Source organism: Octopus bimaculoides, chromosome 27, assembly GCF_001194135.2.
Source record: "Octopus bimaculoides isolate UCB-OBI-ISO-001 chromosome 27, ASM119413v2, whole genome shotgun sequence".
Taxonomy (NCBI): Eukaryota; Metazoa; Mollusca; class Cephalopoda; order Octopoda; family Octopodidae; genus Octopus; species Octopus bimaculoides.
Genome location: NC_069007.1, coordinates 18,685,478 through 18,698,864, shown reverse-complemented (window position 1 = coordinate 18,698,864; position 13,387 = coordinate 18,685,478). Strand labels below are relative to the sequence as shown.

Here is a 13,387-nt window from a genome sequence, read left to right as displayed (position 1 = left end):
CATGGATTACCATTGAACTTTAAAAGCTCAAAGACAATATAATGTATTGGTATATTTATTTTTTTATATATTATTTTTTTTTATATTATTTTTTTCATTTTGTACTTCTTTGTAGAAAACATTTTCATTCTCCCTCTTCTTGAAAATTTGCTTCGCAATAAAAGCCAGTTAGAAATCTTTATTAAAATATGCTTCCAGTTTAGCATTCTGCCTTACTATTATTTTTCATTTTCCTATTATTTCTCCACATGCAGTTAACACAACCCCACTATTTACTGACTTATATATATACATATATATATATATATATATATATGTATGTATGTGTATGTATGTGGTTTTTGTGCCAATGTTTGGGGACTTGCAAATTGATTGCTTGTGCAGGTGCTGTTAGTTAAACGCTCCACATACCAGATGGTAGTAGGTTTCAAGGTTCCATCTAGAGAGATTGTGCACCATCTCAGAGCCTTCCTCTTAATGGGTTTGCAGTGCACTTACCCCGCTCACTGATATGAAGGCCCTGCCTAGTAGTATTTGATCCTATGTCCTTCATCTCTGGATCATCGCCACCATTTAAATTGTGGAGCATTGCAGGTGTGACTTGCCATACAGGTAAACAAGTACCTCAAACCTATGCATCATTTCTCTAATCAGATTCGATTGTCTTTTTTCAGTCATAACGGATATTATATGTAATTAACACTATATCTTTAATTAACATGATTTGCTTACAGATTATTCTCAAGGATTTGGTGGGAAATATGGCGTTCAGTCTGAGAGTATGGACAAATCTGCTGTCGGATGGGATCACCAGGAGAATTTAGGGAAGCATGAGTCACAGAAAGGTATGTAATGGTTCTCTGCCACCAGATGGTGCTATTTAGATCTGGTTTTTTCCTGTTTTGATAACCTTTGATTTTGAGCTCTGCTGTCATTGCCAATTCTTTATTTTGTAATATTGTCTGTTGAGTACAAGGGAGACTGAACTGCTATACACATGGTTCAGTCTCCCAAAATACATCTTTCACTTTCTCCTCTCTTTCACTTTAAAATAAAAGTGAATAAATAAAATATTTTTACGGAAATTAACGAACTCTGGATGACAGTTCTGAGAGTCAAAGCGAAAGATCACCATTCACTTGAAAATAATTTTTAAAAACATTAAAATATCGTCTGTTTAAAGAAAGCTAAAATATAAATACTTACTGTACAAACAACTTACATTTTTGAAATCACATTCAGTTTTAAATATTTCTAAATGATTAAAATATTGTGTATGTCAAAAATTCAATGATTTTTTTTTCTTAGAGAGTGCAAAGTCTATGTGTGTGTATATGTCACAGATAGTGGACGTGTGTTTGTGTTGATTGACATGCCATGACACAAACACACGTCCACTATCTGTGACATAACACTCGCTCTCTTTCTCCCCTTTTCTCTTACTCCTCCCCTTATACATGCTGTACTCCTTGTTTTATTTTATGCTTATCCTCTTGTCTCTTTGACTCTATCTCTCTCTCTCTCTCTCTGCCAGATTACAGTAAAGGTTTCGGTGGAAAATTTGGTGTGCAGAAGGACAGGCAGGACAGTTCGGCTGTTGGCTGGGAGTACGAAGGAAAAGTTCAGAAACACGAGTCTCAGACAGGTAGGTCACTACTTGGAGTGGGGCTGGGCTGGGGTGGCTAATGCAGTCCTCTCCCTCTTTACCCTTGCCTCTGTCAGTCTATCTGTCTCTCTCACTGCTCTGTCTCTTCTCTCATCTTTCTCTGTCTCTTCTCTCATCTTTCTCTGTCTCTCTCATCTCTTTGTCTCCTCTCTCTCCTCTCTGTCTTTTTTCTCTTCTGTCTGTCTCTCTGTCTCTCCTCCACGTTCTCTTCCTCTCCTCCCTACCCCACACTCTCTGGACCGGGGTCAGGTGGGGATGTAGTAGTGCAGTCTAGTGTTTCTAGTGAGTTGTTCTTTGTGTAAAACATGGAAAAGGACTAAAAACTGGCCTGTCTCTGGTCGATGGGTTAATAAAGTAATGAAGCAAGTTATTCTCTTCTGCCCTGTTCTGGTTGTAACTCTGGCACAGAAAATGAGAGAGAAAAAAAAAGAAAGAAACCCACCTTAGAACATCTTTAAAGTGTCAGAAATGACTTGAGAAAAACTTTGGTAAAATTTAGTAAAAACAGTTTTGAATCACCAGTTCAATAATTATGGTTCTTTAACCCTTTTGATACCAGCTCGTCTGAAATCACCTCTGGCTCTGTAGTACAAATGTCTTGTTTTCATGTATTTGGAATTAAAATCTTCCACCAAACCTTAGTCACAATTTATGTTCCTAACACTAGCTTAATGGTAACTAAGTTATTTTACTAAATTCTTTGTTATATTTAAAATTAATTGAAAGAAACAGAGAACATCTCAACAGAAATATGATAACAAAAGGGTTAAAATATATAACAGAGAAACAATTCTTAACCCTTTTGATACCAAACTGGCTGAAACTGCCTCTGGCTCTGTAGTACAAATGTCTTGTTTCCATAAGTTTTGAATTAAAATCTTCCACCAATCCTTAGTCACAATTTATGTTCCTGACACTAGCTTAATGATAACTAAGTTATTTTACTAAATTCTTTGTTATATTTAAAATTAATTGAAAGAAATACAGAGTATCTTAACAGAAATATGGTAACAAAAGGGTTAACCCTTTAGCATTTAAACCAGCCATATCTAGCCTCAATACATTATCTGTTTTGTGTTCAAACCAGCCAGATCTGGCCTCTCACACATATCCTACAATGTCATCTTAAAATAAACAGCCACATCATTGAAATCTCAAAGCTAGAAGAAAATATATGATTAATTCAAAACAAGGAATAAATAAACATTTCATTTGATAAACCGAATGCTAAAGGGTTAAATGTGAAATGCTTTTACCTATCAGTTCCTGATGCAAGAATTTGTAGAAGAGAAGTATCCTAAATCAACATTTGAAAATTCTTGATATTTTACTGTTTTATTTATTTATTTTTTAATATTTGCCATTTTGTTAAATTTATTAATTACGTTTTTTTTTTCTTTTTTTTTGTGTGTGTGTTTTTCCTGATATGTTCTGTGCTGAGACAAATATTGCATGTATTAATATAGATGAGAGTTGAAGGAAACTAGTAGTGTTTGGTGTAGATTAAATCATTTAATAAAGGTCACAAATTTGGATCAGTCCCTATGGCTTGATGAGATAAGAATCCAGATGAACCCAATGAAGGAAGCTTTACATAGTTGCTTGTTCTACTAGAAATAACAGCCAAATCAGCTTCAAATCATACCTTGTCATCTTAAAAAAAAAGAAGGACTCATTGGAAAATGTTGCCCCAGGTTCTCTGTACATAATAGGCTGGATGGTTGTGGTTGGAATGCTTTTCATATTAGGTCTACCCAATTAGGGCTGACCTTTGGTTAAACACCCAGCCACCAACTACAAGAAAACTTTTGTTTCGAATAATGTCCTTCATTGGAGAGGGAACTTTTTTTTTAAATTAAAAAAAAGTTTTCTCTCCTCGATAAAGGGCTTTTTTACTCGAAATGTTAGCACTCTTATCTCTTCATGGCATCGGTACTTATCCAGATTTGTGAAATGCATGCATTAGCTTCAGATTTTAGAGAAGTAGTGCTTGGTATTGATTCAGCTAACACACACACACACACACACACACATGCACACACAAACTGAATGTCTTGTACAAGACAAAATACAATACCTAGCACTTTCTGACTTCAATTCTCTTTCTTGACTTTGACTTCCATCATTTTGAGGACTGGGGTACATACCCTAATAGCCTAACAATCCTTGGTGGTGGTCACTTGTGACTTTTTTTTACTAATCTCACATGGAAAAGAAAAGAAAAATTACCACAATCATCATCATCGTCATCATGTGTTGCTGTCATCATCATAATCATTGTCATCATATCCATTGTCAGTATCATCATCAACATTGTCATCATCACCACCATCAACATCATTATCATTATCATCACCATCATCCTCACCACATTGTGCCTTTTCTACTCTTATATAACTGTCATCATCATCATCATCATCATCATCATCAACACTATTGTCATCGTCATTGTCATCTATCAACTACAACTATCAATTACATCTGACCCAATGACAGACACACCACCACCACCACCACCTCATAACCCATTCCATTTTTAATATCTTAAGTCACATCATCACAGTTGTCCAGTCTGCCAGGCTGCTGATCATGGTTGTAAAATACCACACCTAGTTCAGGTGACCCCTTCCCCTACCCCCCGGGGGTTGTTTGTTCAAAAACAATTGGCAAAAAAAAAAACACAAACAAAATCTTTAAAAAAAGAACAAACAAAAAAAAATCGGAATGAAATACAGAAAATAAAATCTAGTTGGTAAATTAATCATTTGGCACTGGCCTGTCCACCCAAGACCTTCACTTCTGATTCTGCATGAATCTGAGACGCTACTTCTGGTTCTATGAAACCATTCCACTTGAGGCCACCACTTCTGGTTCTATGATGCCAACTCATCTAAGATGAACACCTCTGGTTTCCAGGAATCAACGTATCTGAGACTCACCACTTGTTGGCTTTATAATATCAATCAGAGGCCACCACTTCTGGTTCTATGGTGCCAACCCACCTGTATCCTAGAACCACTTCTGGTTCTAGGATACAAAACTTATTCATTTTGAAGTGTTCATATTTAAATATAAACCTTCCAAGAGGAATTTCATGCAGGAATTTCCCATTTATACTCTTTTAAACGCCACCTCATTTCATCCGAATTGCTGATTATTTTCAAAACTAATTCAGATATATATGAAGAGGGCATTTCATTAATAACTAAGATTAGAAAATGGTTAAAGATTTTCTGCCAATCTTTGAGTTTTTCTTTTTTTTTGTTTTATTCTTGTTCACTGCTTTCATTTTTATCACTTGTGTGTGGCTTTTCTTTTTGGTTAGTTCCTTGTTGTGTTGCTTCGTATGTAATTAATATAAAATATATACTTAATCAATATAAAATAAATATTTTAACACTGTCAAAGTATTGCATATTAAACCAATGTAAAAAAAAATATGTATCTAATTAAATCATGTATTATCTCTGTAAATTGTAGATTTTTAATTAAGTAAAAATATACGATTAAAGCTCATATTTAGCTGATACAGAAATTTATAAATAATCAAAGTTTGAAAAGTTGTTTATTTATTTAATCCAAGTAAAAATATATGTAAAGATAATTATTTAACTTGTTTAAATACATTTTTAACCAATGTAAAAGTAGAAAGATAATTAATGAAGATAATTTACCATTATTTACATGTGACAGATATTTGTCCTCATTTTGTTAACACGTTTCATATACTTTAATTAAATATTGGGGCGTTCTATGGGATGACCTAGATGAGATTTAATTAAATATACATTAGTTAATTATGTAGATAACTGGTTAATTATCCAGTTCTATATTTAAGAGATGAGGAATTATGTATATTATTTACATTTGATGGATATTTGTCCTCATCTTGTTTGTTGTTAACACATTTCAGCTGATATACCCCCCAGCCTTCATCAGGTGTTTTGGGGAAATTTCAAACCTGGGTTCTCGTTCCTAAGGTATTTTTCGATGTTGTGTCGGAGAAGCAAGCTGTGTCACCAACCAGTGTGTTTGGACTTCATCCATCAAGGGAAGGTGGTATCATGGTATCAAGGCAATGGTATCATGAGATTATCCCATCTGTTGTGCCAGTTCCTTTGTGGCTGAGCTTATTCAATCAATCAATCTTCACTGAACTGAACAGGTGGGCCTGAATGTAGAGAGAATGTGAGGTTGAATTTCATCTCCTTTGAGCATAAAAAACCATTTCTGTTCAGTTCTTTCAATAATAGTGCCTCCTCTGTACACAGTACAAATGTCTCAAGCGGATTTGGCAGCTTTGGAACCTTGACTGAATGCAAAGAGAAGCCAGTGTTGAACCTGCTCGTTATCATTCTCCACTTGGCTCTACATCGTTGCCATATGTCTGAAAAGAGGTAAAATTTATTCTAACTTCAAAAATGATAAACCAAAGTTGTAGAGGAAGAACAGAATTACTAAAAACCATAAACCGCTTTGATAAAAATATTTTTTGTCTCAATTCAAATATCTTTGAAAAGAAACAAATTTTTATGACTATCCAATATTTAACCAATGTAAAAACGAATATCTAATCAATATAATGTATATTTTTCCTAATATATTCTAGCCAATCTAATTATATTTTTGCTAATTATTTTACACACTCAATCTAATTATCTATATCTAAATTAATTTTTTCCTACTGATAAACTCATTTCTGATAACATAATTTTTTAAAATGTTTACATCTGTATTACATATGGAGTGTCTTGCTTTCTGATCATCATTATTGTCTTATTCCTGGATCTATACATAATTCCTGACTGGTTTAGAACTAGGTGCCTACATTTCTAAACTAAAGGGAACGACACTCATATCCATCAAGCCACTGAAACATCTGTACCCCCTGCCACCCACAGCATATAACCTTCACTTACTCTCATTTACCTCCTCAATATGGTCCTCTCAGAGAATGGAGAATTCTGACAGAAATGAGCTACGACGTCACTGGTACCGAGCTGTATCGGCCCCTTTGCCTTTCCCTTGGATGATATCGGTGGCATGGTATGCATGGGCGACTGCTGGTTTTCCATAAACAACCTTGCCTGGACTTGTGCCTCAGAGGGAAACATTCCTGATGCAATCCCATGGTCATTCATGACCAAAGGGGATCCTTTTACACAGTCTGGCAGTCATGGGAATTTGAAATTCCTGTCTGTAAATTACTATGGATTATTAGAGGTCCCAGACCATCAGTGTTTGGAATGTACAGTGCTGTACCTATAAAAGATTTAATGGTATACTCTTATTCTTTTACTTGTTTCAGTCATTTGACTGTGGCCATGCTGGAGCACCGCCTTTAGTCGAGCAAATCGACCCCAGGACTTATTCTTTGTAAGCCTAGTACTTATTCTATCGGTCTCTTCTGCCGAACCGCGAAGTTACGGGGATGTAAACACACCAGTATCGGTTGTCAAGCGATGTTGGGGGGACAAACACACGCACACACACACACACACACACACACACATATATATATATACATGTATACGACGGGCTTCTTTCAGTTTCCGTCTACCAAATCCACTCACAAGGCTTTGGTCGGCCCGAGGCTATAGTAGAAGACACTTGCCCAAGGTGCCACGCAGTGGGACTGAACCCGGAACCATGTGGTTGGTAAGCAAGCTACTTACCACACAGACACTCTTGCATCTATGTTAGAGTTATTGTAACAATAAGATTGCTATCTTTCAAGTTATTAACCTCATTCTTGTAGAGACAAACTGCTTTTTAATATTTCTTTATTATAGTATGTTTTGATTGGTTTCATCTTTGATCTCTGCTTGTAAGTAACTTCCAGAAAAGAAATACGGTAATGTCTTAAAGTAAGTCAGTTCTTCTAATACGTGTGGCTTTATTTGCAACTAACACTGCCTGGACCGTTTGCGGTGGCTTCAGTTTTATTAACCTTTGAGATGTTCTGAGGACATTTAGAGCGTTTTGTGCACGTAGTGTTGTTTAGACTGCTGCCCTCAGTGACATCTGGTGAGCGATATGAGTCAGAAACCTCAAACTTGGATCTCGACTTCTGTTATCTCACAGATTATTCAAAAGGATTCGGCGGTAAATTTGGTTTGCAAAAAGATCGCCAGGATTCATGTGCTGTTGGATATGAATACGAAGGCAAAATCGAAAAGCACCAATCGCAGACAGGTAAATTAGAATGTCAGAGTATGTCTTAATCACAGACAGGTAATGAGTGTGAACTGTGAAGTGTTTGAAACCATCTGGGTAAGATAAGTGATGGACCATTTGTCATTTGTGAAGATAAACGACGACTTAAAAAAATCTTTTAGAAATAGTCACAAAATGTTGTAGCTATGAAAATTGTATTTTACTAATGTTACATTTCTACACAGTCAAAAATACTGGGGTTTAACTATTGGGTTATGTGTGTGTTTGTGTGTGTAACCATTTATTTACGTGTTTATATGAGGAAAGTACTGGTGATTTACCATATATGTAGATGTGTGTGTGTGTATGTATATATATATATGTGTATGTGCATGTATATGAGTGTATGTATGTATGTATATACGTGTCACAAATGATCTGTCCTTGTTTTTTCCTATTCGTATTTGTATCGTCTATCTGTCCGTATGTTTTTATTGTCATTCGTTAAGTTCTTATTCCATTTTTCGGATTGAGATATATACATACATATATATATACATATATATATCATCATCATCATCATCATCATCATCATCGTTTAACGTCCGCTTTCCATGCTAGCATGGGTTGGACGATTTGACTGAGGACTGGTGAAACCGGATGGCAACACCAGGCTCCAGTCTAATTTGGCCGAGTTTCTACAGCTGGATGCCCTTCCTAACGCCAACCACTCAGAGAGTGTAGTGGGTGCTTTTACGTGTCACCCGCACGAAAACGGCCACGCTCGAAATGGTGTCTTTTATGTGCCACCCGCACAAGCCAGTCCAGGGGCACTGGCAACGATATATATATATATATATTACAAAGTTTGCCTACCACTTGTAAGTTGCTTCTTGAATCATCAGAGTTTTTGGGATGTAGCTGAGAGATGAAGTTGGAAGACGTTCACCAGTGGGTGAGTAAGTGGGTATAATTATCTTTGTTTGTGGTGTTTATATATATATATATATATATATATATATTGATTCGCAATCAAAGGTGCAGAAATGGCATACTCCGAATGAATAAAAAGGTGATGTAATCCAATGGAAGAGAGAAATCAATGAATCTGGTACTCCAAAACAGTCGGAAGGACAAGTAAATTTTTCTTTGTTGTCAGAATATTTATATGTATGGGTGTATAGAGATAAGGCCCTTTGTTTATTACTTGTTGTCTATCCTGAATATTTATTCATGGCACATCATATATTCTCACCCACATATACATATGCATGTGTACATATGTTGCATTTATATACACATCTGTCTATCTATACACACACACACACACACACACATGGAATAATATGCACCAGATAGGGTTGGCTAAACCTGTGGTTGCAACCCATGGTTGGTAAGTATCAAATAGGATATCAAGGTGGCGAGCGGGCAGAATCGTTAGCACGCCGGGCGAAATGCTTAGCGGTATTTCGTCTGCCGTTACGTTCTTCTGAGTTCAAATTCCGCCGAGGTCGACTTTGCCTTTCATCCTTTCAGGGTCGATAAATTAAGTACCAGTTACGCACTGGGGTCGATGTAATCGACTTAATCTCCTTGTCTGTCCTTGTTTGTCCCCTCTGTGTGTAGCCCCTTGTGGGCAATAAAGAAATAAAAATAGGATATTCCAGTTGTGTACACAGAGAAAACCAATCCTAAGAGTACTTAGTGCCTAGGGGCTGGTCCAAAGCACGCGTTACGTTGAATTGTGCGTTGTTGGTATATTCTAGGTTATCCAAGAAGTCGTAAATCCTCTTGGTGTATTATAATCAAATGAATAATAACAGACGATAGATAATTGTCAGCTCATAACAGCTGTTTCTTAGGCATTTTTTAATAGAAGAATGAGAACATTACTCCATTACAAAAACCATGTATTGAGATATATGTACATCTATGTTGTCTGTATATGTTTTATCTGTTTTCATCTGTACATGTTGCTGTTTTAGACTATTCACATGGATTTGGTGGAAAGTTCGGTGTCCAGAAAGATCGTCGAGACAAAGCAGCCTTGAGTTACGAAGACGAGACGAAGACTGAGCTGCATCCTTCCCAAGTCGACATGAACAAAGGATTCGGAGGCAAGTTTGGCATCCAAGACACCATGGATAAAAATGCCCTCAGCTACGATGCTGAGTGCAAGACTGAACTCCATTCATCTCAGATTGATATGAAAAAAGGCTTTGGCGGCAAATACGGTGTGCAGGATGTCAAAGACAAGTCTGCGCTTAGCTATGAGGATGATACTAAAACAGAACTTCATTCTTCTCAAATTGATATGAAGAAAGGCTTTGGTGGTAAATTTGGAATCGACAATACGAAGGATAAGGTAGATCTTTTTTTTTATCTTTGTGAGGGAGTATTTAAAAGGTGGGAAGGAGATTTTAATGCCAGGGACAAGCAGTGATGTCTTAGTATAGGGAAGATATATGGCTCCCTTGCATTTATATAAGGGTAGGTGGCAGTGGCGTAGCTAATAGGGTGGCAAGGGGAGCGACATACTTCCCACACACCTTGAGCAGATTTTTCAAAATTGGCCCCTTTTACATAATCAGACTGTTACCTAACACTCCATTGGACCCATAGTTCGAAACCGATTGGAAAGATTGGCCATTATGGATATATAATACGAGTGCATTTTTTTTCTCCTGACGTATGGACTCTTAAACAGCTCTGTATCCTCCTCATTTAAGGTCCACTTTCCACGCTAGCATGGGTTAGACGGTTTGATTGAAACTGGTTTTACTGGAGAGCTGCACCAGGTTCCAGTCTGATTTGGCATGGTTTCTACAGCCTTTCCTAATGCCAACCACTCCGAGTGTGTAATGGGTGCTTTTACGTGCTACTGGCACGACACCGGTAACAGCTACGACTACAATTTCACGGGTACCAATTATACAACACTGGTAGGGTGCTTCCATACAGTTTCCATCAACCAAATTCACTCACAAGGCATTGGTTGATTGGTTGACCCAGGGCTATAGTGAAAGACAATGCCAAAGGTGCTGTACAGTGGGGCTGACCCCCAAAATCATGCAGATGCAGATTGATCCAGTTCAAACAGCCAAGAATTCATTTTATCCTTCTTTGGGATTTTAGTTAAAGCAATCCATATTCCATGCTGGAATGGGTCGGATGGTTTGAGAGGATCCGATGGGTCCAAGTACTGCATTGTGCTCTAATATCTTCTTTGACATGCCATTCTATGGTCAGGTGTCGTTCCTAATAGCAACCACTTTACTGCAGGAAACGGATGCTTTTTTTTTTTTTTCATGGCACCGACTCTCATGAAATCATTACTATAACACCTTTGATCATAGACCTGCTCAGTCAGGACTAACCTGGGGCTAATTAGCACTTAATTAACCATGTAAATCTTCCCTCATTCCAGTCTGCTGGAGGCTATGAAGACATGAAAGGAACTGTTGGCACCAACTATAAAAAACCTTCAGCAGAAACCAGTAAGAGTTTTTACTTTATCTCTCTCTCTCTCTCTTTCTCTCTCTCTCTCTCTCTCTCTCTCTCTCTCTCTCTCTCTATCTATCTATCTATCTATCTCACACACACATGCATACATACAGATATCTCTCATATGCCCATGCACACATACACACACATGCAAACATTCCTCACATACCCACATGTGTCATCACCATCACCATCTTCATCATTGTCGTCGTTGTCATCATTACCACATTATGTTTGTTTTTCCATGTTTGCATGGGTTGATTGGGTCTTTCTTGGCCCCGTCATCTCCCCACTTTTTGTGGCCCCTTTGTCATCCCCTTAGTGAGATTCAGTACCCTAAGATCAGCCTATGCTTTGTCATTCTTTGTCATCCTATGAAAGAGGTAAACCAAGGTTTGCTTGGTACTTGTTAACCCAAATGCCTTCCTTCTTATCTTAGTGCAATAAATGTTTACAAAGACCTTTGAGCATTGCAGGTTAAGCAAAATATGTAAGGTGATATCAATGAACGGAAACGAAGAGAAACGATATTGTATTACCTTATATAGGTTGTTTAAGGATCCTATAATATTTTGGGAAAGATTCTCCTTTTCAAATAGATTTTAGTGAAATGTGTTGTCATTGGTTGTCTATTGACATTACCTTACATGTTTTGCTTAATTCCTCATTTGCATTGCTCAAAGGTTTTTGAAAACATTTACCTCACTTACAAATTTTACAATTCTTCAACTAATTACAATACTAATTTTTTAATTTTTTATCTGTAATTTAAAAAAAATATATTCCAAAATCATCATAGGTTCGGTTGGAGCAAGAAATTTGCGAAATAGGTTTGAAAATTTTGCCAAAAATTCTGAAGAAGATGCTGCAAAGAAAGCACAAGAAGAACGACAGAAACGGCTGGAATTTGAAAGAAAAGAACATGCAGAACAAACGAAGATCTACGAAGTAAGTATATCGATTCTTGGCCACCCTTATCACATTCTATGTCACGCTGAATCTTCCTGGGAACTATGTTAAGGGTACACATGTCTGTGGAGTACTCAGCCACTTGCACATTAATTTCACAAACAGGCTCTTTGATAGATCGGATCAACTGGAACCGTCATCATCATAACTAAGTGCCAGTTTTTTAGGGGTTTTTTTACCATTCTTGTGTTGTTCATCTCTGTATTAGTTTATTGATTCCTGTCACAACCAATTCCTCTTTGTTTTGTGTCCATTCTACAATATTCAAAAAAAGAGATTCTTTGAATAACTGCGTGCTGTTTTCTTGTAATTCTTTTCAGGAGAAAATGGAAAAGGAAAGATGGGAGGCTGAAAACGAACCGGAAAAGGAGGAAGACGAAGAAGAAGAGGTTCAACCAAGGAAGACGTTCGTCCCACCACAGTCCAAATGCTACGTCCCCAACGAAGAGATCACGGCTTTCAAAAGGGATTCGTACCTGAGGCAGGGGTCACGGGAGGACCCTCCGAAATCCGCCGCCGTTTCTGCTCCCACATCTGCCCCGAGGGACAGAGAGCGAGTAGAAGCAAGGCGGGAACCCGAGGAGGAAGAGGAGGAGGAGGAGGAAGAGGTAAGGGTTGAGGCAAAAGAGGAAAAGGAGGAGGAGGAAGTGCAGAGGTTTGAGGATGATGATGGTGAGCTGTACGAGAACCCAGAAGATGTAAGTTTGTTTTGATTGTCCCCGCTTCCCCCCACCCACAAGCTTTGTCAACAGAATCTTCACCCTCTCCCCACCACCGCCCACCACTAACATCATCATCATCATTATCATCATCCTTGCCATCATCATATCAAGCATGATTTCTAACATCACCCTCACCACCACCACTACCACTGTTCCTACCACTACCCCCATCACCATCATATTGACCATCATCACCATCATCATTATCATCATCACAACAATCACCATCACCACCACCATTAACACCATCTTCATCATCATCACCACCATCATCACCCCACCCACCACCACTATCACCGTCACCACCACCAAAACCACACCCTCCACTGCTGCCACCCCCACCCACCATCATCATCACTTCCACCATCAC

At 37.7% G+C, this 13,387-nt stretch overlaps 1 protein-coding gene across 1 annotated transcript in view; it reads left to right on the top strand.

The window, feature by feature from the left end:
- Window positions 1-13,387, top strand: part of LOC106883799 (src substrate cortactin) — a 31,777-nt gene that overhangs the window by 15,694 nt on the left and 2,696 nt on the right. Inside the window, exons 7-13 of the mRNA XM_052977186.1 lie at window positions 735-845; window positions 1,535-1,645; window positions 7,751-7,861; window positions 9,808-10,187; window positions 11,250-11,319; window positions 12,126-12,274; window positions 12,616-12,993. Coding sequence (XP_052833146.1) covers window positions 735-845; window positions 1,535-1,645; window positions 7,751-7,861; window positions 9,808-10,187; window positions 11,250-11,319; window positions 12,126-12,274; window positions 12,616-12,993 — 1,310 coding nt within the window. The remainder of the gene's footprint in view (window positions 1-734; window positions 846-1,534; window positions 1,646-7,750; window positions 7,862-9,807; window positions 10,188-11,249; window positions 11,320-12,125; window positions 12,275-12,615; window positions 12,994-13,387) is intronic.